Source organism: Lissotriton vulgaris, unplaced genomic scaffold, assembly GCF_964263255.1.
Source record: "Lissotriton vulgaris unplaced genomic scaffold, aLisVul1.2 SCAFFOLD_3018, whole genome shotgun sequence".
NCBI classification, from domain to species: domain Eukaryota; kingdom Metazoa; phylum Chordata; class Amphibia; order Caudata; family Salamandridae; genus Lissotriton; species Lissotriton vulgaris.
The window spans coordinates 250,397-276,841 of NW_028243156.1; the positions used below are offsets into that span (position 1 = coordinate 250,397).

At 46.4% G+C, this 26,445-nt stretch overlaps 1 protein-coding gene across 1 annotated transcript in view; it reads right to left on the reverse strand.

The window, feature by feature from the left end:
• LOC147668689 (brefeldin A-inhibited guanine nucleotide-exchange protein 1-like) overlaps positions 1-24,318 on the reverse strand; it is a gene marked incomplete at its 3' end in the record, with an annotated part of 274,357 nt that extends 250,039 nt beyond the window's left edge. The window contains exons 1-2 of the mRNA XM_086948511.1: positions 24,097-24,318; positions 18,861-19,019 (exon numbers count right to left, since the gene is read on the reverse strand). Of these exons, the coding sequence (XP_086804637.1) occupies positions 18,861-19,019; positions 24,097-24,318 (381 nt within the window). The remainder of the gene's footprint in view (positions 1-18,860; positions 19,020-24,096) is intronic.
• Between the last annotated feature and the right edge of the window lie 2,127 nt (positions 24,319-26,445).

Sequence of the window (26,445 nt, forward strand, 5' to 3'; positions counted from 1 at the left end):
TTAAGCTGCCACTCTGGAGGTGGAGCTTTAATTGCTGGAAAAGCTTGAAATAGTCCCTTCATAAATTGTTTTACTACTCTTAATGACCATAAAGTCGTAGTATGTGGCGATCGTCTGTATTGTGAAATGGCTGCTAGGTGAATTTGCACTGCCAAGTGAGAAAGGCCTGATGTTGAAAGAGAAAACAAGTAAGGTAGGATGTCTTCCGGAGCAGAGAGAAATGGATCTAGCTCCGTAAGTTTGCACCATATACAGAAACGCTTCCACTTAAGCTTGTAAGTCTTGTTGGTAGTTTCAGCTCTAGATTTGCCAATAATATCCTTGCAGTCTTGGTCAATCTTCAAGCCTCTAAATTCCAAGAACTCAGGAGCCACGCATGCAGCTACAGAGAAGCTGGCTCCGCGTGACGCACTTGTCCCTTGTTCTGTGTCAACAGCGTTGGAACCAGACGGATAGGCTACGATTCCGAGAGAAGGAGGCGTTCTGTGTACCAGTGTTGCCTGGGCCACCTAGGGGCTATCAGAATGATGCAGCAACGCTCCCCTTTCATCTTCTTGAGGATCATGGGTATTAGAGGAATGGGGGAAAAGCGTATGCATAGATCCCTGACCATCTCATCAAAAGGGAATTCCCTCGAGAGTTTGGGAGAGGGAACCTGCTTGCATAGAATTGGCATTTGGAGTTGAGGTGAGTCGCAAATAGATCTAGCGCTGGTTTCCCCCAGATTGCAAATATCCTTTCTAGCTGTGCTTGTTCCAGTTCCCATTCGTGAAGGCTGTTGCTCGTCCTGCTCAAGGTATCCGCAAGGGTATTCCGAAGACCCGGGACATGCTCTGCTGTCAGAGAGATGTGATGGAGCGTCAGCCAGTTCCACAACTGCTGCGCGTCTTGCGACATAGTGAAAGATTTTGTGCCTCCTTGCTTGTTGATATAAAACATGCTTGTGGTGTTGTCCGTCCCAATCAACACTGAAGACCCTTGTATTTGAGGAAGGAAAGCCCGAAGAGATAGGAAAATGGCTCTCAGTTCTAGTCGGTTTATGTGCATCTGCCTTTGGGCAAAGGACCACTTCCCTTGAACTTGTAGGTCCTGCAAATGTCCTACCCACCCTTCCATAGAAGCATCAGTTGTTACTACGCAATCTGGGATGACTGGAAGAAAAGATTGACCTTAGGACAGATGGAAAGTCTGAGTCCACCATCTTAGGGCCTCCTTCATCCGAGAAGTGACTATAATTTCGTCGTCGAAGGAGCCTGAGGTCTGAATCCATTGACGTTGCAGTTCCTCTTGAAGAGGTCTCATGTGCAAACGAGTTAGTGGCACAAGATCTATTGCTGAAGTGATAATTCCCAGTAGAGATTTGAACACTCTCACAGAAACGCACTTTTTTCTGCACAGTTTGAGAGCCAGTGCCCGTAATCTGTGATGTCTTTCTTCGGAAAGGAAAGCTTTGTTCTGGATGGTGTCCAGTTTGGCTCCCAGAAATGTTGTTATCTGGTTTGGGAAGATTGAGGATTTCTGATAATTGACTGAGAGTCCCAGCTTGTGGAAGAGAGATAAGCAATCTTTTGTTGCATTCTCCTCTAGGCGAGAAGATGGCGCCTTAAGCAGCCAGTCGTCGAGGTAAGGGAATACTTGATGACCCTTGCTTCTCAAGACTGCTGCCACTGGAGCGAGAAATTTTGTGAAAGTCTGTAGAGCCGATTTGAGGCCAAATTGAAGAACTCTGAATTGATAGTGGGTACCAGCCACTGTGAACCTTGGGAATTTTCTGTTTTTGGGTTGCTAGGGACATGGAAGCAAGCAGCCTCGAGATCCAACAAAGTCATAAAATCTCCTTTGTTGAGGCGTCGTAGGTTGTCCGAGAGAGTGATCATTCGGAACGTCTGGCTCTTTAGGAATTTGTTAAATTTTCTGAGGTCTAGGATAGGTCTCCACTCTCCCGACTTTTTGCGAATGAGAAAGAAGTGGGAGTAGAAGCCTTTCCTCCTCTGGCAAAAGGGGACCTTTTCTATAGCCCCTTTCTGAAGCATGGCCCTTGCTTCTTTCTTAATTAAGTGAAGGTGAGAAGGGTGCGATCCCCTGGGAGGGGTATTGGGTGGCTTTTGGATGAATTCCAATGTATGGCCATAAGAGATAAGATCCAAGACCCACTTGTCCAAAGTGTAGTCTCGCCATTGATCGATGTGTTCTGAGATTGTCGCACCAGTCTGAAAGGAAAGGGAAGCAGCTGGCACCCTGCTGAAATCGCTGCTTACGGCCGGTGTCACAACCTCGAGATCCTGGCTTTCGTTTTGAGCCCTGTCTGGAGAAACCAGCAGTATTCAACTGGCGGTAAGATTGCTGCTGGTAACCTTGACGGTACTGCGGTTGATAGGTTTGGGAACGTTGTTAATTCCCTCTATAATTGGAAAAGCCCCTGCCTCGGGCTCCCCGAAAGGGCGCTTTACGGTAAGGTTCCAAGCGCTTTAGCAGTGTCCGTATCTTTTTTGAAGGCTGCCGAACAGACTGTCCCCATCATAGGCCACATCTCAAAAATGTTTCTGAACTTCAGGGCAGAAATTTGTTGCCTTTAACCACCCCTGATGCCTTAAAACGGCAGTGCCAGCTGACTGCCTGAAACTTGTTTGGGCAATGTCAATGATCTCAGACGCTGCTCTCTCTCCTTCCCTGAGAATTTTGAGAAACTCCTCTTTGCTATCTTCAGGCATTACTTCTTTCAGTGAACGTATTTCAGACCACAATTGCCTATCGTAACTGGCTAAAATGGCCAAAGCATTACCCGCTTAAACTGAGACCGAACTGATGAGAACTGAGAACTGAGAACTTCTTTCCAATTGAATCTAGGTGTCGACCTTCTTTGTCTGGTGGAGAAATTATAGATGTAGATGGATTATTTGACCTTGTCTGAGCCGCCTGCGAGATCACAGAGTCTGGTTTAGGGTGACTTATAAGACATGCAGGAGAACCCGCTGGTGCTCTATATTTTTTTTCCAATTTTGGAAGTACAGGAACCACAGAAGCTGGAGTCTTCATGACCTTGATTCCTTCTTTCCAAATATGATCAATGATGGGTACTCCGCTTCCACCTCCCACTGTATTGATGTGTTTATACTTTTGGTTTCGAAATTTTTGAAATATTAATTGACTGTCCCGCTGGACACTCTAAATATAGCATTGATTGGAGTCTATATTTATCCTGATGACCATACTGTTCTTTTTAAGGACCATTGTTCTAATACTAAATTGTTACCCAAGGTCCTTATCTACCTTTCGGGTTCCTTGTGTTTTTGAAAATATACTATCCACATCAGAGGCATGAGACTGCTTCTTCTTCAGCTAGATTAGAAGTCTTCCTTCTCTATCCCTCAGGGTTTTAGTAGAGAAGGTGCGGCAGATCTTAATTTTTTTTTTCTCATGGCTGGGATAGAGACAATATTGACAGTCCTTGTGGGCATCATCAACATGCACTCTCTTCTTCCCACAGGATTTACAGGCTCTAAATAATCCAATTTTATCAGACATTCTTAGAAAAGAAAGCTGGAAGTAACTTATCTGAAATGTTGAAGAAAACTGAGTAGAGCTCAGGGAGACTCCGTACACAACGTAGTGCAGTAAAAATCGGAGGGACTCAGCCTCTCTGGGGAAGGTTCTAGAGGGTGCTGGTTGCTGATTGGTTGAGTTTTCACTTTGATCCTTTTTGTAAAAGGACTCTTAATAGGCTATAGAATATATGGTTGCTACCATAATAGCCTATGGAAAGGTACTAATTGTTACCTACTACTTTGTTATTTATGTACCATGGGACCCCCACTACGACGGGGAATGATTCAGGCATGTGAATCTATGAAAGATACTCCAATACTCGATAACTAAGATGCCACGTTATCGGAAAGAATGTACAACAGTAAGGTTAAGGCGTATTTTAATACAAAACATATACAGCCAGAAGGAGTGCATAGGAAACATGAGCATCTAACCAGGGAGACAACTAACGTACCGGATGTTTTAGGGGATGTCGCAGCTGGGGTTTGTGTAGAGTTGCTTGGTGGAGGAATAGGATGCAGCTTGACCAGGAGTTTTTGCAAAGGGGAAAGTAATACAGTGTGGTATACGTAGGTAACCTTAACACCGTAACATGAGGGGCCAGCGGGGAGGCAGGGGCGCCGGGGGAATGGTGCCAGTGATAAGGTTATTGAGGACCAGGAGCACTATAGGAGAGGATAACCGCCGATGGTGCAGATGTGGAATAGTACCCAATTAAGCGCAGCTAAGTGTGCAGCTGAACTCAGGGCAGCTTGATATCTTCCCTCGATGACTCCCCCCGTTGCGCCAAAGGCCATCCCAATCGTCTTCAATTGGGTACTTATGGAGAACACGGTTTTCTTCTCAGTGGAGAAGTTTGTTGCAAAGATCGAAAGATGCCAGGTGGGAGATTATTTAAGAATTGTAAAGAGAGCGGCAAATTACAGACCAACCAAAGCAAGCTAGTACAATAAATCACTGTTAACCAGTTCTAGAACACAGGGAGCGTGATATAAAATGCATGCACACAGAATTCTAAGAGCGTGACTAGACATGCCTGGAAATAAAAGAACAATACAAGTGCAACATTTGCCTTGGGCTAGTTTGGTCGTTAAGTGCCATATAGGAAGAGCAGGTGTATTCCAGTGAGAAGAATCGCTCTTTTAGCCAGCAGCAAAGTGAAGTCCAAGTACCCCTTGGCCGCCATTCGCACTGTGGGGCGTTTTTAAAATCCCAGAGCGCATAGCTACCACGAGGGCTGAAGGTCTAAGGCCATGCAAGTTACCAGGCCTTGTATCACAATGCACAGAAACGTTCCACGAGTGGGCATTACCAGAGGATATGATGGAAGTTCGCTGGGGTCCAGTGACGGCGGGGGCAAGAGGCCGGGGCACAGAGAAAAACCTGGTGAAGCCGGGATGGGGAAAGGTAGGCCCGATGAAAAAAAAAATGGAATCAGGTGAAAACGGGCAATGCTTGACCCGGTGCGTGGGTATTCCAAGGCTCTCATTCATTCTTTGTCTTTGTCATATAGTACTCATTGGAAATCTTTCCCCCATGTTTGCCAGAGGGAGCCCAAAGAGACCCAGTTATGCAAATGATGCGAGCAATAAAGCCGGGTGACGCAGTGTTGGCTTCTTCCCATATATAGCGTATGAGTTTGTTGATGAACAGAGGTTGGCTCCTCGGCCAATCTCCCAAACGGTTAGGAGGGCATGAAGCAGCAATCCATCCCTCAAGAATTTCCAGCTGTGTAAAGAGTGGTTTTCCTTTAGGTCCTGAAAGGATTGGAAGCAGGTATTCTCAAATAAATATCCCACTGTATCTAGACATGAGCAGCCCATACAGCCAGGTGCCCAGCATCCAGAATGGAGTTAGGGAACGGAATGTCCAACAGTAGGATACTTGAGGCATATATATGCTTGCAACCTGCTAAGATCCGAAGTCTGTATAAGGAGCGCAGGGATACCGCCACCAATTGAGGGAGACCCATAGAGAATCGGGTCTAGTGCAGGCCCCGCCAGCCACCTGGAAAGCCCCTGCAGTAATGCCTCCAAATAGTATGCTTCAAATTGATCGATGTCCCCTGCCCACCATGTGAGGGCAGAGCCACAGGGTCACAAAAGCCACCCTATGACAGCCATTTATCCAAACGAGTTCTCCTAGGATTATATCTAAGTCACTGTTAAAAACTACACATGGGCACGAAGGGGGGGTTCATAAAATAATTTAGGAGACAAGGGACCATGGTCACCATTTTAGCTGTAGTTATTCGACCCTTGGCCGATAATGGGAGCTATTACCAAAAGGCCACATTGGTCCGGAATGTTGCAACTGCTCTAGTAAGTTTACCATCTCAGAGATCCCACTCGTTGTGGAAGATGTAAATTCAGAGATATCAGATTGTGGTTCCTTCCCATCGCAGATGATCGGTGCCCAGGAAGAGGTCAAAAAGGGGGTGGGGATAGGGTATATTTGTGGAATGAGAAAGGACTTTTGCTTGTTACCACGAGTCCAGAGTCCCATCCGAAGTGCACAAAGGTCTGGTATATCGGATCCAACTTTTCTCTACCGCCCCGAATATACGACAGGGCATCATCTGCATAAACGGAAATGATTAGAATGCCATCCTGGAGGTGGATTCCCCACCACAGCCCTCCCTCCGCATTCTGGATGTAAGGGCTTCCATGGCTAAGGCGAACAACAGAGGAGAGAGGGGGCACCACTGTCGGGTACTTTTAAGGACTGCGACTGGTTTGGAGGTAAGTTCCTCCATCCTGAGCTCCACTGGGGCCGAGTAAAAGAGATGTGCCATGTGGAGGAATCTGAGGCCACAGCCTAGTAGGACCCAGAGCATCATGAAGAGAAAGGCACAGTCCAGGGTACCAAATGCCTTCTCACTGTCAAGTATTACTGTTGCTGAGAAAGGCCAGCGCCCCATGGCTATGTCTATCAACCGAAACAGGTGCCGAATACTAAGGCATGTTGACCATGTTTGGAAACAGATAGCATCCATGTTAAAATAGGAAAGTGTTCTGGTTCACCCACAAAATCGAGGGCTGGTATACATTATTTTTACATATAAAATTATAAAAACTGTAAAATTACTGTGATGTGAGCAAATGCATAATTTCTTCAGCAAATCAGAGCTCAAGAAACAAACGTCCTATTGCCGTAACACCTAAGCACTATTCTAGTACATGAATAATTATTCTGCCCCCTTTATGCTAATGTCGTCCGAAGATGCTAGAACAAACTAGATACTTGAACAATAGGGTTTTATCTGAATGAATTGGGCACAATGAACTATCGGAAGAAGCTGTTGATGAAAGTTGTAAGTTGTGACTTAGCCAGGGAAAACTCATTGAGAGCAGCATAGACAATGACTGTGGAAATAAACAAGTACAGCTCAGCCTGACTATGTACCCCAGAAAATGAGAGGAGAGATGTAGGCAGGAAGGAAGACATGAGTGACAAAGGATGATTCTCATACAACATGGCGACCATACTTAATTTGAGTCCTGGTCACTTTTCTGTAGCTTGTTGATTTATTTGGGTGTTAAACCTGCACGAATGAGGTGAAAACTATGCCCAGACAGTGTAAAAATGACAAAATAAAGAAGTAAAACTGTCTCAATACTATTACAAAATGTGACATACTACGCCACATAATCTGCTTTTCGCATAATTTGGTCAACCATGCCACATGACTTAGTACTCCCTTGCCCCAAGAATCCAATGGCCTTGAGTTTAGTTGACACCTCGCTCTGCTTGACCCTGTGCAATTGACTAAGCACCAAATAATAAGGCTGCTTGGGAGCTAGTATAGGCTTTAACTGATGGAGTCACTTGGAGCTCCACTGTGACACATTATTTTTCCTGGGAGATGTTAGAATGTTGTTACCAGTTGAGTTCTGTAGTGCATCCTTTTAATGGACACTTATGAAAATGCTTCTAGGTATAGTCTGATTATATACATATAAAATATGATTTACATTTACAAAGTGTTTTTTGCCACAGGCTGGGACCTCGTAGCATTATAAATATACAGGCCTATATTACCCACTGGGCAACCAGGATTCAATTCTATGACTCTCTGATCGCGCACATACATCTGCAATGATCGCATTAGCTAACTGTGGCATCATAATGTAAAATAGTACACTTTACTGCAATTCGTTTTACTTGCATTTATTTTTCATGTAAGGTATGTGCATGCTTCTTTTTATATGCAGTTACCTAGCCATGAAATATTTTGTTCATTTTAACCACATCTTTGATTCCGCCACCCCACGCACTGGTAGAGTCACCAAGGCATTCAGGGTTACAGCTCCACATTTTCTATCCACTTTTACCACTGCATATAAATTAAGACGGCCTGAAGACAGACAAATATACAAGGTCTTCTTTATGTACAAGTCCTTACAGAGGCATTTGCAACCCCCAGGGAATGCAGTCACAGACCCCCATAGGGGTGTGCCCCATAGTTTGAAGACCTCTGGCTTTGATGAATTCCATGTACACTACAGCCCCATGCTCATATGTCACCTTCACTATTAGAGCAGGAGCTGTATAAAACATAGAAGAAATGGTTGGCTGGGCTGGTTAGGGATGGGTGTGAATTATTATTTTATTCCATGAATATGTAGAGGGGAATCTTCTTCCCGACCAGTCTTTCTACATTAGAAAGCGTGCTCTCTTCCAACCAGATCATAGTGTCTGCTACATCAGGGTCTGATTCATAAAGCAGCAGCCTTCACAGCACATCACAGAATCAGAAATAGTAGGTTTTTAACATAGTAATTTATTTATTCACACTAAACATTTCTGCAAGTATTGCGGAATATAAAGTAGGCGATACATGAGTTTTCAAGGATGCAGACATCTTCAAAAGGTGGTGAAAACCCACACCTTAACTAGTTTGTGGGCATTTACTAGAAGTTTTCTTTATAGTTCCTCAACCGGAAAATAGTTATGATTTTTGTGAAGGAAAGGAGTAAGGAATATGCTACTTACCAGTATGCATCTGTTCTTGGCATGTAGGGCTGCTGACATTCATATCTGTGCATAGATCGCCGCCTAGTGTTGGGTCCGGATGATTGCACATTGTTGTCCTGGAAGCGTCTTTGAAGTCTCAAGAAATAGGAGGCTCCTCCCTTGGACTACAGTGCGCATGGGCATCCTCTCCATGCTCAGATTGTTTTTCACAATTGCGGCAGAGATGGATTATAGTACAGTAGGGGATGTCCATGCAAAGAGTGAATGCTACAGCTGCGACAGGCACCGGGGGGAGGTGGGTGGGCGATATGAATGTCAGCAGCCCTACATGCCAAGAACAGATGCATACTGGTAGTAGCATATTCCGTTCTAGGCATGTGGGCTGCTGAATTCATATCTGTGCATAGAATATATAGCAGTATCTCCCCTAGCAGTGGCTGCTGCAGCAGTCTGAAAAAGAGTTTTGAGAAAAGCTTGTCCTACAGCAGCTTGCTGTTTGGAGTGTACATCTACGCAGTAGTGCTTGGTAAATGTATGTATGGTTGACCAAGTGGCTGCTCTACAGATTTTGTGTAAAGGAATATTTCCTAGGAAAGCCATAGATGCCCCTAGTTTGCGTGTGGAATGCACCCTAGGGGGAACAGTTAAAGTGCGTTTTGCCTTTGCATAACATATCTGAATGCACTTAACAGTCCATCTGGCTATCCCTGATTTAGAGATAGGGTTGCCTTTGTGTTGTGGTGAGAAAGCAACAAACAATTATTTAGTCTTTCAAAATGCGTTCTATCTATGTAATAAAGCAGAGCCCTTTTGACATCTAGGGTATGCAAGGCCCTTTCAGCAACTGTTTGTGGGTTTTGAAAGAACACCGGCAGGTCTATTGTTTGATTTATATGGAAATGGGATACCACTTTCGGCATGAATTTGGGGTTTGTTCTGAGAACTACTCTATTCGCATGAATTTGAATGAATGGTTCCTGAATAGTTAGGGCTTGCAGCTCACTAACTCTTCTAAGTGAAGTAATGTCAATAAGAAAAGCCACCTTCCAAGTAAGAAATTGTAGTTCGCATGAGTGTAGTGGCTCAAAAGGTGGTCACATAAGTCTGGTTAAAACGAGGTTTAGATTCCAGACTGTTGAAGGTGGGTACCTTGGGGGAATTACTCGTTTAAGTCCCTCCATAAATGCTTTAATTGCTGGTACTTTGAACAGTGAAAGGTGTTGCCTGTTTTGGAGATATGCTGCTAACGCAGCTAGATGTATCCTGATGGATGAGTAGGCTAAATTGCAACGTTGTAGGTGCAAGAGGTAGCAAATGATGTTTTGTGTAGAAGCATCTAGTGGGTTTATGTCGTTGTTACTGCAGTAAATGACAAAACGTTTCCACTTAGACGCACAACATGCCCTGGTAGTGGATCTTCTTGCCTCTTTGATAATATTCATGCAGTCTGGAGGCAAGTTGAGGTATCCAAACTCTAGGATCTCAGGAGCCAGATCGCTAGGTTCAGCTGTTGCGGGTCTGGGTGTTGGATTTCGCCACGGTTCTGAGTTAGACAACTTGGTGTGAGTTGCAGTCTTTGATGAGGCACCACTGACAGTTCTAGGAACGTTGTGTACCATGGTTGCCATGCCCATGTGGGAGCAACTAGGATTAGCGTCAGCGAATGTTGGCGCATTTTGCGAGCCACTAGCGGTATTAATGGAGCTGGGGGAAAAGCCTATGCAAATTTGCCTGACCAGTTCATCCATATCGCATTGCCTTGTGATTGCGGATGTGGGAACCTGGCGGCAAAGTACTGGCATTTTGCGTTTTCACTTGTGGCAAACAGATCTATCTCTGGTTGTCCCCATTTGTGGAAGAATGGTTGGAGGACCTTGGGGTGAATCTCCCATTCGTGAATTTGGTGACTGTGCCTGCTGAGCAGGTCGGCTATTTGATTGTCCTTGCCTGGGAGGTGTTCTGCCATGAGAAACATGTTCCTTTGAATGGCCCACTTCCACATGCTTTGTGCTAGGTGCGACAGCTGTGGGGAGTGTGTTCCTCCTTGTTTTTGAATGTAATACATCGCTGTCATGTTGTCCGTCCGGATCAACACGGTCTTGTTGCATAAGCGTGTTTTGAATGCTTTTAGGGCTAGAAAGACCGCCGTCAACTTTAGAAGGTTGATGTGAATTTTTTTCTGTTGTGTAGTCCATAGTCCCTGAACTGTGTAATGCAAGACATGGGCTCCCCAACCTAGCAGGGATGCGTCCGCTGTTATCACTATTTGTGGGACAGGCTCTTGGAACAGTCGACCTTTGCAAAGGTTTTGTGGATTCCACCAATGCAGAGAGTTGTATGCTCGACTGGTCTCCAACACTAGGTCTTTTAATTGCCCTTGAGCCTGGTTCCACTGCCTTGCTAGGCACTCTTAAAGCGGACGTATGTGTAATCTGGCATGGGGGACTATGAATATGCACGAGGCCGTTATGCCTATGAGTTGCATAAACACTCGAGCTGGTAATGAGTGTTGAAGCTTGAACTTTTGGATCAACGTTTGCATTCCGTTTATACGTGCTGCGTTCGGATATGCTTTTGCTGCTAGTGTATTTATTGTTGCTCCCAGGTACTGTTGGACGTGGGAGGGTTGAAGGTGCGACTTCGGGTAGTTGAGCGAGAAGCCTAGGCTGTGCAGGAGCTGAATGCTCTTTGACATGTGGCTGGCACATTGCTGGGCTGATGGCGCTTGTATTAGCCAATCGTCCAGGTATGGGTAGACATGAATGTGTTGTCTCCTGAGATGTGCCGCCACTGTTGCCAGGCATTTGGTGAACACTCGTGGAGCTGTTGTTACACCAAACGGTAGGACTTTGAACTGGTAGTGCTGTCCTTGAATGGTAAACCTTAGATACTTTCTGTGAGCAGGGTGTATTGGTATATGAAAGTATGCGTCTTTGAGGTCTAGAGTTGCTAGGAAGTCTCCCCGGCGAAGCAGTGGTAAGACTTGTTGGAGGTGAGCATATGAAAGTGCTCTGACAGAATGTACAAGTTGAGGGGCCTGAGGTCTAATATTGGTCTGAGTGAACCCTCCTTTTTGGGAATGAGGAAGTATAGTGAGTATATTCCTGTTCCTTGGTGTTGTAGTGGAACTGGTTCTATGGCCCCCTTTTGTAGCATACTGATGACCTCTTGCTGCAGTAATGTTATGTGTTCCTGCGACATGGGACGGTGAACAGGTGGTATGTTGGGCGGTGTTGACGTTAGTTCTAGGCAACAACCATGTTGGATAATTTGCCTGACCCACCTGTCTGTAGTGATGTTTAACCAGACTGGTAAGAATTGTTGTAGTCTTCCCCCGACCGGTGTTATATGGTCTGGGGGTAGTGCCAAGAAGTCACTGTCTGGTGTTAGTGGAGGATCTATTGGAAGTGCCTCCACGTCCTCTGCCCTTGGTGTTATTTCCTCTGTATCCACCCCTGTTAGTGTTTTTACTGTATGTGGATTGTGTATTAGTTTTGTAAGTGGATGATTGCTGCGATGTGTTACCTTGCACTCCTCCTCTGTAATTTGAGCGACGAAGGGAGCCTCGGTGTTGTTGTGACTGAAGGGCTCCCATGGACTTTGCCGTTTCGGTGTCCTTTTTCATTTTGTCCAGAATTGAGTCAACTGCTGGACCAAACAAGAAATCTGGACTTATAGGCTGATTAAGAATTGTGGCCTGTACTTCATTTTTGAATCCAGATATGCGAAGCCATGCGTGCCTTCTAAGCAGTACGCTTGTGTTAATAGATCTGGCAGCTGTATCTGCCGCGTCTAGAGCCCACTTAATGGAGGCATTGGTGATGAGCTTTCCCTCTTGTATAAGTTCATCTGCCTGATCTTTGTAAGGCTCGGGTAAGTGTTGGAGAAGTCCCTCTAAAGAATCATAGTGTGCCCTGTCGTATCTGGCCAGTAAGGCCTGTGTATTGGCTATTCTCCATGAGTTTGCTGCTTGAGCTGCTACCCTCTTGCCGGATGCTTCCAAAATCTTAGACTCCTTGTCAGGAGGAGCCTCTCCAGTTTTTTGTGAATTTGCCCGCTTTCGTGCGTTGGACACCACCAATGAGTCTAAAGGCAGTTGTCCCTTGATGTATGTAGGGTCTACTGGTGCCGCCCTATACTTTTTTCTATTCTAGGGTTGACGAACCGTGCTCTAGCAGTGTCCTTGAAGATGTCATTAGCGTGTTTTAAGACGCCTTTTAACATGGGGAGAGTTTTTACACTTCTTTCAGATGTTGCTAGTGTATCAAATAGAAAGTCCTCTTCTATAGCATCAGAATGCATGTCTACATTATGGTAGCTTGCAGCTCTGTCTATCAAGGAATTAAAAGCCACTGTGTCTTCTGTGGGTGATGGCTTAGCTGGGTATACAATAGGGTCTGTAATGGGTAGAGTCCCTTCATTGTCTGGCTCACCTCCACCCCCCCCATGTATCTGCGTTGGGGTCCTCATATGGGTTTTGTATATCTCCAAAACCAGTATCTGCATCCTGATCTTGATCTTGATCTTGGTTGTAATCAGAGTGTGCAGGCGAGCATGGTGTGTATGGAGTAGCAGGCATATCAAGATGGATAGGTTGGAAAAGAATAGGAGAGGTAGCAAAGTCTCTTTTCTTTTTCAGTGGAATTTTTGAAAAGTTTTCACCAGGCACTGGTCTTATTTTTTTTATACACAGTCACTTTGCCAGTATTTGGGTCAATATATAGTTTTGATTGATCCTCTGTGGAAGGGTCTGGATGGATGATCTTTTGCCTTGGCACCGTTGTGTTTGGTTTTACTTTCTTCGGTTCGATGTTTTTACTTGGTTCGACCGATTTTGGTGCTTATATTGGCTTTGGAGGGTTTCCGACAGGTTTCGTCAATCCGACATGTTTTATAGGTTTCACAAGTGGTTTTGGACCGATCGGTTTAGTCGGTTCAATAACCTGTTTACGAGTTTTTTGAGCCTGCGTCTTCGGGTCGATGCCCCTGTTTGGTTCGACGGGCTTCGGCTCAACCGATTTGGTGTTATCTACTTTCGGTTTTGATTTAGCTCCGACGAGCGCCTTGGGCGTAGCCCTTTTGCTTTCGTCGACTGGCTTCTTTCCCTTTTCAACAGTTGAACCCGATTTGTTCGGTTCGCCGGCCTTCGGCTTCGAGGTCGATTCGACGGCCTTTGTCTTCGAGGACGATTCGACGGCCTTTGTCTTCGAGGTCGATTCGACGGCCCTTGGTTTCGAGGTCGAAGCGACGGCCTTTGGCTTTGAAGGTGTGAATGGAACTGTGGCCTTCGGGTCGGCGCCACTTGGTTTTATTACCTTCCGTTCGATGATGTTCGGTCCGAAGACTGTCGTGTCGATGAGTCTTGGTTTTAATGTAACCGGCTTTGGATTACGTGTCTCAGAAGGCTCTTTTTGTATGTTCTTAACGTGGCGGGGCTGTAGAACTACTATTTTGATCTTGGCTAAGGCCTGAGTCTCTGATATAGGTGTAGTGTCTATATGGGGCGGTGTACTCACGGTTCGCCCCTCGTCGTCTTCGACGGCTACGATATCTTGTTCGTACTCTTTGACATCGACGATTTGTTCTTGGTCGTCGATATAATAGTCAGAGTCGTTCTCGGAGAATTGATCTCCCTCTTGTTCTGAGTCTTCGGCGTCGATCAGTTCTTCTTCGTCATCGAAGATATTATCGGGCTCTGGTGCCGACCTCTGCATTTCTTGCCTTGCTCTCCGTCAATTCCGGATCGTCTTTTTGGACCGGAACTGAGCACAAGCTAGGCAATTGTCTTCATTGTGATCTGAGACAGGCATTTGTTGCACACTGGATGTTTATCGGTGTGTGGGAACTTTAAGTTGCACTGCGGGCAGCATTTGAATGGGCTTCGTTCCATCGACCGTCGGTCCACGTGGCGTCGAGAAGGCCTAACGGCCCGATTCGACGACCGGAGTGCAAACTAATGTCGAAGAAGGTTATCGGTACCGATATCGAACAATACCGACGAAACCCGAAACCCGAAACCCGAAGGCCTTTTGGCCTTTTAAAAGTTTTGTTGATTTCGAACTTGGGAGTGCTGGAAAGTGCATCCGAACCCAATGGCGGAAAAAAACTATCTGAGCATGGAGAGGATGCCCATGCGCACTGTAGTCCAAGGGAGGAGCCACCTATCTCGTGATACTTCAAAGACTCTTCCAGGACAACAATGTGCAATCCTCCGGACCCAACACTAGGCGGCGCTCTATGCAGAGATATGAATTCTTCAGCGCACACATGCCTCGAACATCGATTTTCGAGGTGAGAACAGGAAGAACACCCTCAAAGTTAGTGAGGTTATAGGTGAAGTGGTCTCAGTATAGAAAAATGTATTCCGTGAGGAAGCCAAACAGTAAGTAAATCATTGCCTAAATATGTCAGCGCAACATTTCCACTGGCAGAAATGTGGACTTGTTATATTTCCTTGAACAGAAATGCTTAGGGATTTGAGTACTTACGAGAATGTGTAACTGCCACACATTTCACAATTACTTCTGATTCTAGGAATGGTTGAAGTTTCTTCCAAAAGCATGATTAAACCTACGAAGGGAAATGTCAGATTATTTTAGCAGCCCCTTTGTGAATTGGCCACAAAGGTGAAGGTTTCGTCTGGAAGGGTCATTTCATACAGCAGTCTGTAAGGTGTCTTTCTGACTGACAACTGCTCTTGCATTACCCCAGAATTTTGGGGTCATGATGGAGATTGATGTGTAGCCACTTGCACCATAACATGAGAGTATACTCCTGCCTTCTTCAACGCTGTTAGTTCTTTTAGGGGTTTTCTCTCTCCACCATTTTCTTTTCTATTAGTTACTGAATGGTGTCTTGGGTTTTGCAGCATAATTTCTTTCAATGAACCCATTGTGCAAACCCTTGGATTCAAGGTGGGTCAGGAAGATTTTCAAACAGCAGTGCTCCTCTTTGGCCTCACCTCCTCCCCTGGGGGGTTAATTAAAGTGATGGCGGTGGTCGCTGCCCAACTTTGGAGGTAGGGAGTTCCTATAATCTCGTAACTTGATGACTGGCTGGTGAAGACAGGCTTTCTGCAATCAGTACTAGACCGCCTCCAGACAATTTTGGAACTCCTATCAACATGCAGGTCCACCATGCATGAAACAGTCCCACCTGATTCCCTTTCAGAAGCGTCCATTAATTGCGGAGATTCTGGACACAGTGGAGTTTAAAGCTTTTCCTCAGCTGCTGCGAGTCCAGGACATTTAAGCTATGATCCTGATATTCCAGGCTGGTTCTTGGATATTGGTGGGGGGTGGCTCTTAGGCTTCTTAGACTCGTGCATCGTCCTTGTCAACTATACCATGTGACATATGCAGGCCCTCAGTGGAACCTGAAATTTCAGTGGGCCCAGCATTAGGGCTGCCTTTACGGCATCATCGAGGAGAGGGCTCAAAATATGAAGTGGTAGTTGACTTATTTAAATTTGTCCCGCAGAAGGCCAGCCTCCCTTCCTCGACCCAGACCTGATAGTGGTGACAGAAACATCTACACTGGATTATAGGTGGTGGGCTGGGGCCGTGGAGAGTAGAGGGGCAGGTAGTGCATCCGTGCTAGACCAGAAAAATATATGTAGACCATATAAGCACGAGCTGGGACCAAACAATATTCCCCCAACAGGCAGGACACTTGAGTGGCCATCTACAAGGCCCTGCAGGTACAAGTCCCAGTCCCCCACGACAGCCCAAAGAGGAGTCAATTTGGATCCAGGTGAAAAAACGAAAAAGAACCCCACAGCTGCTTAGACAAATGTACCTCCCCAATGCTGTTGACTAACACATGTGAAAGGGTAGCCTTTCTGGAAAAAGCAAGGTGATGACAGGCATGGTCCCTGTGAGACGTTGGCCTGGTATATGATGCCCACTATTCTAGTGGGCACCTTGCACAAGTCCAAACGACCCTTATTGATGGTAGGTTGTTAAGTCAACCTTATAGAAAGCTATCCTAGTAGTAGTTATAAAGAGCAGCCTTCAGGCTAAGACTTAGAGGCGAGTTAAGCTAGTTGATTTACCAATTATAATCTCTTGAATGATCAAATGAAAGCACACCACACAAGGTATATATCAAATATATATGCTTTTATTCTAAACACAACCCCTCTGGACTCTTTATGAGGTCAGAGGTAAAAGTAAAATACAAGGAACTTAATTATCATACGATAAGTTGCACAGTATAAGTTATGCCCTAGGGGCCTCACAAACCATATACTAAAATAGTGGTATAAGAACCATGTGAGAGTTAGAAAGCAGGCCTAGGGCCTGTAGAACCGCTGGGGCTACCTGGAACCACCAAAGGTCAGGATGCAGGAGGCCCACGGAGGATGCATGAAGTGTCTAAACACAGCCGCGGATCACAATTGACTTTCTATAGAGAACGTACAAGTTACAATTTTAAAGATTAAGGGCACTTCGAGGTGAACTACGATGGAACCCTTTTAGACTAGGACACTTCGAGAGTCAAGACCCATGGGAGCACAGGAGTATTCGTGTTACCTCACCCAGGGATGCCGGGTGCATAGGTGTCTTTTGGTGTCGGGTTTCGTTGTCAATTCCTATGGAGAGCTGCGAAGAAATACTGCAGGCGACCAGAGGAAAAGTGTCCGGGTGGATCCAAGGGTCGATCGGAGATGTGAAGAACCTGAAAGCAGAGGCGACAGAGCCTGGGTCACTAGCCAGTGACCAGGATGGCGAGGAGAAGGTGGCCGCCGATGTTGGGTGATTTCAGGGGAAAGAGGTGAAGCTTGACTCTTCAGCCACGAGGACCAGGAGGCGTTGACTACGACCAGGAGCTGGATTGGAGCTGTCCCACGAAGGATCTAGCAGACTGCGGTGTCAGAATCCGGATTGGAACCAACAAGCCTTGGCAACAGCAACCCACGCAAGATGACAAGATTGGCTTCGGTGCAGACCAGCAAGGTCTGAGGGACTACTCCTTTGGAGAGGAGTGGGAGCACGTCTGGAGCAACCAGGAAAGCTCAAGAAACAAAGGACTGGCCTTCGTGGGGGCTCACTAGCAAACGGATTAGGAACCGCGAAGGAGTGCTGGCCTCTGTACTTCGGTGCAAAAGGTGCTCGTGGCTGGGGCTTCCAGCACCCCAATGCACAACTTTGGGATAACTCGGGAAGTAGGTGCAGTCGCAAAATGTCCAGGAGTTCCGGTCCCACATCTCTCGTGTCAGCTGGGAACTCGGGTCAGCTTCAGAGATGTCTGGAAGTCCGTGTCCTGTGTTGCAGACTCTTCGGGATCCGGCGGGAGCCTCGAAAATGCAGACCGGCAAAGATGCAGTTGGTGCCTGTATGAACAGGGTGGTCACTCCTTGACCACAAGGGAGATTTCTTCCGTCTTCCAGTCGATATGGAATATCGAAGGTCCAAGATATATGTTGCAGAGTTTCATCCAGGGTAATCTAAAGTCCTAGGGACTGGGGTTCTATACTTCTAGTAAGTTTAGGAGTTGGACTAACTCTAAGGTCCCTCCTATGGGTGGACCTGGGAAGGGGGTGGTTATACCCCTTCCCCTTTGTCCAGTTTCGCGCCAGAGCTGGGGCTGAGTGCCCCAGCAACCAGTTTGAACTGGGAAATGCATTGAGCACCCTGTGTGCCCCAGGCAGTGTCTGAAAAGCATTCATTGAATGCAACCCACCCTGCCCCAATACACTAAAGCCTGCCTGGGGAGGCCTGGACAGGAAACCTATTGTCCAGGCCTCCCTTGTGGTCAAGGAGTTATATGTACCTGCTTGTATCAATGCTATAATTTTTTTCCCGTTTTTTTCTCCAACTGATGTGTGCATTACATATGATTCTTTACCTTTAATGAGAAGCTAGGGGTAAAAAATGTCAAGGGCTTGAATGCAAATGACTTCTTAATAGGGCAAAAGCTGAACTACAGGTAGTAACTGAGTTACTTCTTGTAATTGATCAGGAAGTGATTTCAGCGTACCAATAGTTATGTTAATGTTTGCACTCATCTCTAAGTAGAATTTAATTAAAATAATACTTAAGTCTAGCCTGAATATTCTAGCAGGATAGAATTAGGACCCAAAATGCATGTCTCTTTAACAAACAAAAGGCAAGGATATGTCACCAGTGATCAGTACAATGAGATGCAAATTAAGGTACACCAAGCAGTCCTAAATAGGCCAGTAATTTAATAGCAAAGATAATAACTGGGATCTATTCTGAGACTAAAATCCCTAAAATAATTGCTGGCACCAACCCCATGGATAACACTGATATTACTAAAAGCCAACTTGATTCTCAGTCTTGACCAATATAGAGAACTAGGCAATGTTGTACCTCATGCCAGGAAGGTCCCAAGTAGTTTCCATCAGTATGAGCCACCGTAATAAGTGTCTTGATAGTGTCAATGTTCTTCTGCTTCATTTCAGTTATACCAGAGCTCACTGTGAGCAATGTAAACCTTGCAAGGGCCTGGACATAAGCATCTCTTTCAAGCTGCAAAGAAAAAGAAATGAGGATACTCATTGTTATCAACCACACGATTATGCACATATAAAAGACAGAACCAACAAAATCTTGCCAGAAAACTATCCACTTGAGGGTAACACAGACATGAGGATGGTGCTGGCACAACTAGGAGAACTAGAGATTTGTGTTCCAGTTAAATGGAGGAAATTATCATTGTAAGGCTCCAAGTACCTGAAACTTGTGACTCCACAATACAATAGAGATCTGCAGGTCATAAGGAAAATGTTTTTTAACCTGTAAGCATCTGTTTATGGCATGAAGAGCTGTAGACTCACATGCTGTGCATATGCCTAGCATCTAGTGTTGGGCCCTGATGTGTGCATGTTGTTTTTCTTCAAAGAATTCTTCTTGAGTCAAGAGGTAATGTGACTCACCTCTTGCTTGTAATGCGCATTGACACCGGCTCCGTTAGATTGTTTACTGCATGGCGGGTGAGGATGGAGCTGGAGCAAAATGATACAGGAGAAAGACAGAAAGATGACTTTGCAAGAGAAGTAAGAAAAAAGAACTGCAGTAGTGTCAGAGGCCTCCGGGGAGGTGGGTGGACGCATATGAATCTACAGCACTATATGCCACAAACAGATGCTTACAGGGTAAGATTTTCCGTTCAAGGCATGTGTGGATGTAGATATAGATACTGTGCACAGAATGTAAAGCAGTCCTCCCATAGGCGGTGGTTAGTCTGTGGGTGTTGCTGAAGATTGAAAAGATTGAAAAAGGGTACAGAGTACATGTTTCACAGGAAGGCCGTAGAGGCCTTAGAGGAACAGGCAAAACTCTTTTAGCTTTTGTGTAAAAGGTTAAAATACATTTAAAAATCCATCTAGCTATGCCGGATTTTAATAAATCCTTCCCTTATGAGGTGCAGAAAAAGCAACAAAAAGCTCCTGATTCTTTCCAAAGGGTTTTGTCCTATCCACATAGTACATTAAGGCTTGTTTACCATCTAAGGTATCAAGAGACCTTTCTGCAACTCAGTCAGGTTTAAGAAAGAGAACTGGGAGTTATATTAACTGGTTACGGTGGAAAGGAGAAACCACCTTAGGAATAAATTGAGGGTTAGTGTGAGGAACAACCTTATCCTTATGAACCTGATACAAAGGTTATTGCAAAATTAAAGCATGGGGCTCACTGACATGTCTTAATGTGGTGATACCCATGAGAAAAGCTAGTTTACAAGAGAGAGACTGAAAGGGACATGGCTGGAGGGGCTCAAATGGAATACCCATGAGTCTTTTGAGGACAATGTTTAGATTCCACCCCCGGGAAAGCCAAGGAGAAACGACTCTCTTGAGTCCCTCCATAAAAGCATTAATGACTGCAATCCTAACGAAGTAGACGTGTTGCCTATTTTGGATATAAGCAGACACAACTGTCAAGTGTAGCCTAATGGAGTTGACGGCTAGTTCACAGGTTTGTAGGTGTAGTAGGTAAGCTAATAAGGGGTCACTATGGTTTGAAAATCAGTAGCAGACAAATCCCTAAAATTTGTAAGCATAACAGGCACAAGTAGTGGGCCTGTGTGCTTCTTTAAGTACATTCATGCATTCAATTCAGGAGGTAGACGGAGGTACTCACATTCTAAGACTTCAGAAGACATATCGCAAGGTTGAGACTCCTTGAGTCAGGGTGCCTGAATTCTCCATGGTTCTGAGTAAGATGGTCTGGAATGTGGGGAGCTTCTCATGCAAAACCACCAAGAGCTCGATAAGAGGGGTGAACCAGGGTTGTCTGGCCTAGGTAGGAGACGCTAGCTGAGGGTGAGGGAGGTTTTCCGGACCTTATGAACCACAAATGGTAGGTGGGAGAGAAGCAAAAAAGCGTAGGCATATACCCCTCAACAGTTCATCCATAGTGCATTGCTCATAGACGGTGGGTGAGGGAATCTGGAGGTGAAGTATGGGCATTTTGTGTTTTCTGCCACAGGGACGAGGTCTACGTCTGGAAACCCCCATCACCGGACGTAGTGGAGAGGACTCAAAGGGTGAAGTTCCTACTCGTGGACCTGTTCCTGCATCCTGGGAGCCGGTCAGCAAAGTTGTTGTCCACACCCAGAAGGTCCTCCTCAAGCACGTGGATCCTGTGGTGAAAAACCTGGCACCTTATGGACTGGCCTAGCTAAGAAAACTCGGGAATGCAAGTGCCTCCCTTCTTCGGTAGGTAATACATGGTTGTCATGCTGCCCGTCTGATGACAAGGATTAGTTACTTACCTGTAATCCTAGTTCTCATCCAGGGGTATACTCATCAAAGTCATAATCTATGAATAATCCCCGCCTATGCGGGATTCCGGAGCATATAGAAAATACATATAAACATATATGTATATATATGTGAAAACATATATTTGCAGCCTAAAACATTTCCCAACTGGCAAAATTGCTGCAAAATTACATAAAATTAGCATACACACATTATTACTCTCCCAACCCCTAAGGAAGAAAGAGAGGGCAGTAAACATTTGCATAAAACAATTCTTTATTGCCATAGGAAAAACCTTTAATTGTAGGCATTTGCCAGTAGGCTACAGTAGAGTATAAAGCAACAAAGAAAACTGACACCTTGCCTTTAAGGCATTAGAGTAGGGGTACCGTGCATTTAAGACCTGAAGGCGACCCCCTGCTCCCATGGTGCACCACAGGTGGCAGTTGGGTCAGTTCTTTTTGGAGGTGCATAACACCCGAGTAGATCCACAGAAAACAACTCATAACTTTATGAACACGCCCGTCCGGGGAGGTGGGCGGGAGCTTATGACTTTGATGAGTATACCCCTGGATGAGAACTAGGATTACAGGTAAGTAACTAATTCTTCTCATCCAGGGTAACTCATCAATAGTCATAATCTATAAATAGATTAGCAAGCTCATACCCAAAGTCTCGCAGACGAGCAAGAAATAATACTTCAAAGACTGAGTAAAGTACACATTGCAAATACAACTTATGCAAATAAGTTCTTTAAAGAGGCCTGCTCTACTCGGGCACCGGCCAGAGTATCTGAGTCCAGGCAATAATGGCGGGTAAAGGTATGCACCGACCGCCAAGTTGCCGCTTTACAAATTTCAGAAATAGGAACATTACGGAGGAGAGCTGTAGTTGAAGCTTTCCCTTTAGTAGAGTGTGCATGTGGTTTATCTTGAAAGGTATTGTTAGCTATTTGGTAAGCTAAAGCTATACAGGAGACAATCCAGCGAGAAATGGACCGTTTTGAGGCTGACAGGCCAGTATTAGTGCTGCCATAATTAACAAAAAGCCGGTCAGACTTTCTAAGTGGAAGGGTTTTAGCCAAGCAGAACTTCAGGACCCTCCAGAGATCTAGAGAGTGTAATGACCTCTCCGGGGGAGTAGAAGGTTGAGGAAAAAAGGTAGGTAAGGTAATAGACTGGTTAATATGAAAGTCTGAGACTACCTTAGGCAGAAAACCTGGGTGCGTTCGTAGGACCACCATGTTGGCATGAAAAACTGTGTAAGGTTCCTTACAACACAAGGCCTGGATTTCGCTGACCCTACAGGCAGAGGTAATCGCCACTAAAAAAGCAGCTTTCCAGGTCAAGTGCTGCAGAGAAGCCTTATTTATAGGCTCGAAAGGAGCACTCATCAGTTTAGTCAGGATGATATTAAGCTCCCAGGGAGGGGAGGGGGACCTCACCGGTGGGAAGACTTTCTTAAGCCCTTGTAAGAAATCTTTAACTGCAGGCATCAGGAAGAAAGATGTTTGAGAAGGTGACTTCCTATATGCTGTGATGGCAGGTAAATGAACCCTGATGGAGGGGTATTTTAGGCCTTATCTTGCTAAATGCAACAGATAAGGTAGATTAACCTGCTCTTGGCCATGTACCGGGTCGAGAGAGTGTTAATGACACCACTTGAAAGCATATGACTTCCTAGTGGAGGGTTGTTTCGCTTCTTTAAGAATGTTCATGCAGTCTGCTGGGAGGTCTAGGTGTCCATACTGGATGACCTCATGAGCCATGCCGTCAATCGAAGGGAGGGGAGGTTGGGGTGAAACACCTTCCCCTGGTCCTTGGATAACAAGTCTAAGTCGCCGGTGCGGGACCTCCGACAGCTGTAGAAGATCGGGGTACCACCACTGGCGTGGCCACTCTGGCGCTATCAGGATCATCCTGGTGTTGGTCCTGTAGAATTTCTGGATCACCGCCGGAATCAGAGGCAGAGGAGGAAAGGCGTAGAGTAATGTCTGCGACCAGCTGATCAAAAGTCTGTTACCCAGTGATCCCTCTTGAGGGAACCAGACGCGAAGACGGGGCATTTTGCATTGGCCGCGTCTGAAAACAGGTCTATGTCCGGTACGCCCTAGCGCAGAAAAACCTCCTGCGTGACTTCCTCGTTGAGCACCCAATTGTGCGCTTCTACGAAGATTCTGCTTAGGCAGTCTGCTTGGACGTTTTGAAGTCCTGGTAGATGAACTGCCACGATGGAAAGGCCCCTTGCCAGGAGCCAGTGCCAGATGGCTTGTGCTTCCAGAGACAAGACTCTTGACCTCGTGCCTCCCTGCTTGTTCAGATAGAACATAGTTGTCGTGTTGTCCGTCTGAAACTGGAGGTAGTTGGTGTGCAGAGAAGGGTAAAGAGACTTGAGAGCCAGATGAACTGCTCGAAGCTCCAGGAAGTTGATATGGTAGCCTTGCTCTACTTCAGACCAGAGGCTTTGAACTTGGAGCTGGTCCATGTGAGCACCCCAGCCTTGAAGGGAGGCATGCGTGACAAGTGACTGAGATGGAGGAGGACGATGGAATGGAACCCCCCGGAGGAGATTGGTCCGTTTTAACCACCATCTTATTGAGTCCCTAGCCTCTTGAGGAAGCAAGACCCGGTCTTCCCAGTGACCCGATCTCTGAGACCATTGGTCCTCGAGGGCTTGCTGCAGAGGCCTCATGTGAAGGCGAGCATTCGGCACAATGTAGATGCACAAGGCCATCGACCCAGGAGGGGGGACACTTGTCTGGCTGTGGGGGCGTGAGTGTCCAGTAGAAGGTGACCCTTCAGGAGCATAGATGACAACCTCTCCTCCGAAGGACACACGCTTGCCTGTACAGAGTCCAGGAAAGCGCCCAGATAGTGAATCCGTTGGGAAGGGTTGAGTACTGAATTCTTTAGATTGACTTGAAGACCCAACAAGTCCATCATTTTGAGGCAGAACGACAGATGGTTCTGAAGCAGAGTCGGAGTGGAGCTTTTCAACAGCCAATCGTCTAGATATGGATAGACGAAGATCTTTATTTTGCGAAGAAAAGCAGCCACTACCGCCATGCACTTGGAGAATGTCCGAGGTGCAGATTTCAGGCCAAACGGAAGCACTCAATACTGGTAGTGATGGCGTCCGATCTGAAATCTTAGAAATTTTCAGTGCTTGACTGACACTGGTATGTGGAAGTAAGCGTCCTGCAGGTCGATGGCACACATCCAGTCTCCCTGATGGAGATGCGGGAAGATCTGGTGCAGGGCGAGCATGCAGAACTTATCTTTTTAGATGATTTTTTTCAGCAGCCGTAGATCCAGAATGGGCCTGTATTCTTTGACTATTCCTCTTTTTTTAACCAAAAAATACCGGGAGTAGACTCCTTGATTTCTTTGCATGGGGGGAACCACCTCTATGGCCCTCTTTTCGAGGAGGGCGGAGACTTGGTCTTGCAGCAGTTGACTGTGGAATCGGGGAAGGTGCCTTGCCTGAAGGAGGACTTGCGGAAGGGGGGGATTTGAACCTCAGCAAGTAACCATGCTGCACAATATTCAGCACCCATCTGTCCTTTGTTATGGATCTCCAAGAAACACTCCCTCCCACCGGAGTGGCGTACAGTCGTGGAGGAAGCAACGGCTCAGGGCTTGGGAGGCTGCTTGGATGCAGACTGCTGTTTGTTATTGTTGCCTCTGCCTCTGCCTCTGCCAGGACGTCGCTGCTGGAACTGCGTTTTCTGCTGAGACTGGGATGTCCACTGAGGGGTTCGAACCCTATGCTGAAAAGACCTTCTGTATCCTTGGCGAAAGCGCTTCTTGAATTCCTTGCGCTTTTCTAATCCCACAGCCTTGACAGTGTCCATTTCCACTTTCATTTTGGACATTTCGTCGTCCGCATGTGTCCCAAAAAGAGAATTACCATTGAAGGGGAGTTTCAATATCTTTTTCTGGGTGTCCGGCTTGAGGCCTGTCAGGCGGAGCCAGGCCGAACGACGGGAGCAAATTCCATGTGAGTAGCCACGGGGCCGCAAGGTCAGAGTTATCTACTGCGGCGCTGATGACCTGATTGGCTACGAGCACTCCTTCCTGTATAATTTCAACAAAGTCTTGTCGATCTTCCTTAGGAAGCTTTTCTGTAAAGCGAGTCAGGGAGTCCCAGAGACACCTTCCAAGTAAGGCAGAGGCACTAGCTACCTTCATATATGAAGAGGAGGTGTTGCATACCTTTCTGCCAAACGAGTCCATGAGTGTGCTGTCTTTTTCAGGTGGTACCGAGGAGGAGATAGTGCCCGAATGGGACTTCATGGCAGCCGCCACAATTATAGAGTCTGCAGGAGGATCAGATCTGAGGAACAAGTGATCCTCTGCCGGGGCCTTGTACTTTTTGGCTATTTGAGATGGAACAGATCCCACCACCGCCAGTGTGAGGAAAGTAGCCATAGCTGTTTTTAGGAGGCCGCGAACTAGGGGCAGCAGAGGTCTGGGCGCAGTGCGATGGTGAAGGGTATAAAAAATCACAGAAGTGGGCACCACTGGTGTATGCAGCGTAATGTTGAGCTTTTTTGCTCCCCTGCCCAGAACATCTGAGAAAGTTGCGATGTCATCAATCGGAGAGACTCGTGAAGGAGGCGTGGAGATGACAACAATGAAGATCTTGTGCGCCGCCTCTTATGGGGCCTGTCACGATGCCTGCTGTGACTGTTCCTGGACCTAGAGCGATGCCTTGACGGAGATCTCGGTCTAGGAGAAGGTCTTGGCCTGATAGGTGTTTTTGGCCGCACTGGAGAACGTGATCTGGCCGGAGATCTTGGTCTGGGTGAAACCCGGGGCCTCCGAGGAGACCTAGACGGTCTGGCAGGAATTCTTGCAGTAGACAGAGAGTATGGAGCCCGGACTACTATGACCGCCAGAGACAGCCCCTTGAGGACGATGAGATACCAAGCTGCGTAATCTGTCCGCAGATCTGGGGGAAGGTTCCGGGGAGATCTCCACGATATTCAATCCGGGAGATTATGATTTGTCTCCTGAAGACCTGGAACCAGGGGACTCCACCGCGACCATCACCTGATCCCTCGACGGCGAAAGTTTCGACGTCGAAGACATCTGTGTGACCAATGGCGTCGAGCGGGGTCTTGATGCTCTTGACGTCGATCGCCCACGCCATGAGGGGCTCGACTGCGAACCTCGACGTCGAGCCGGTGA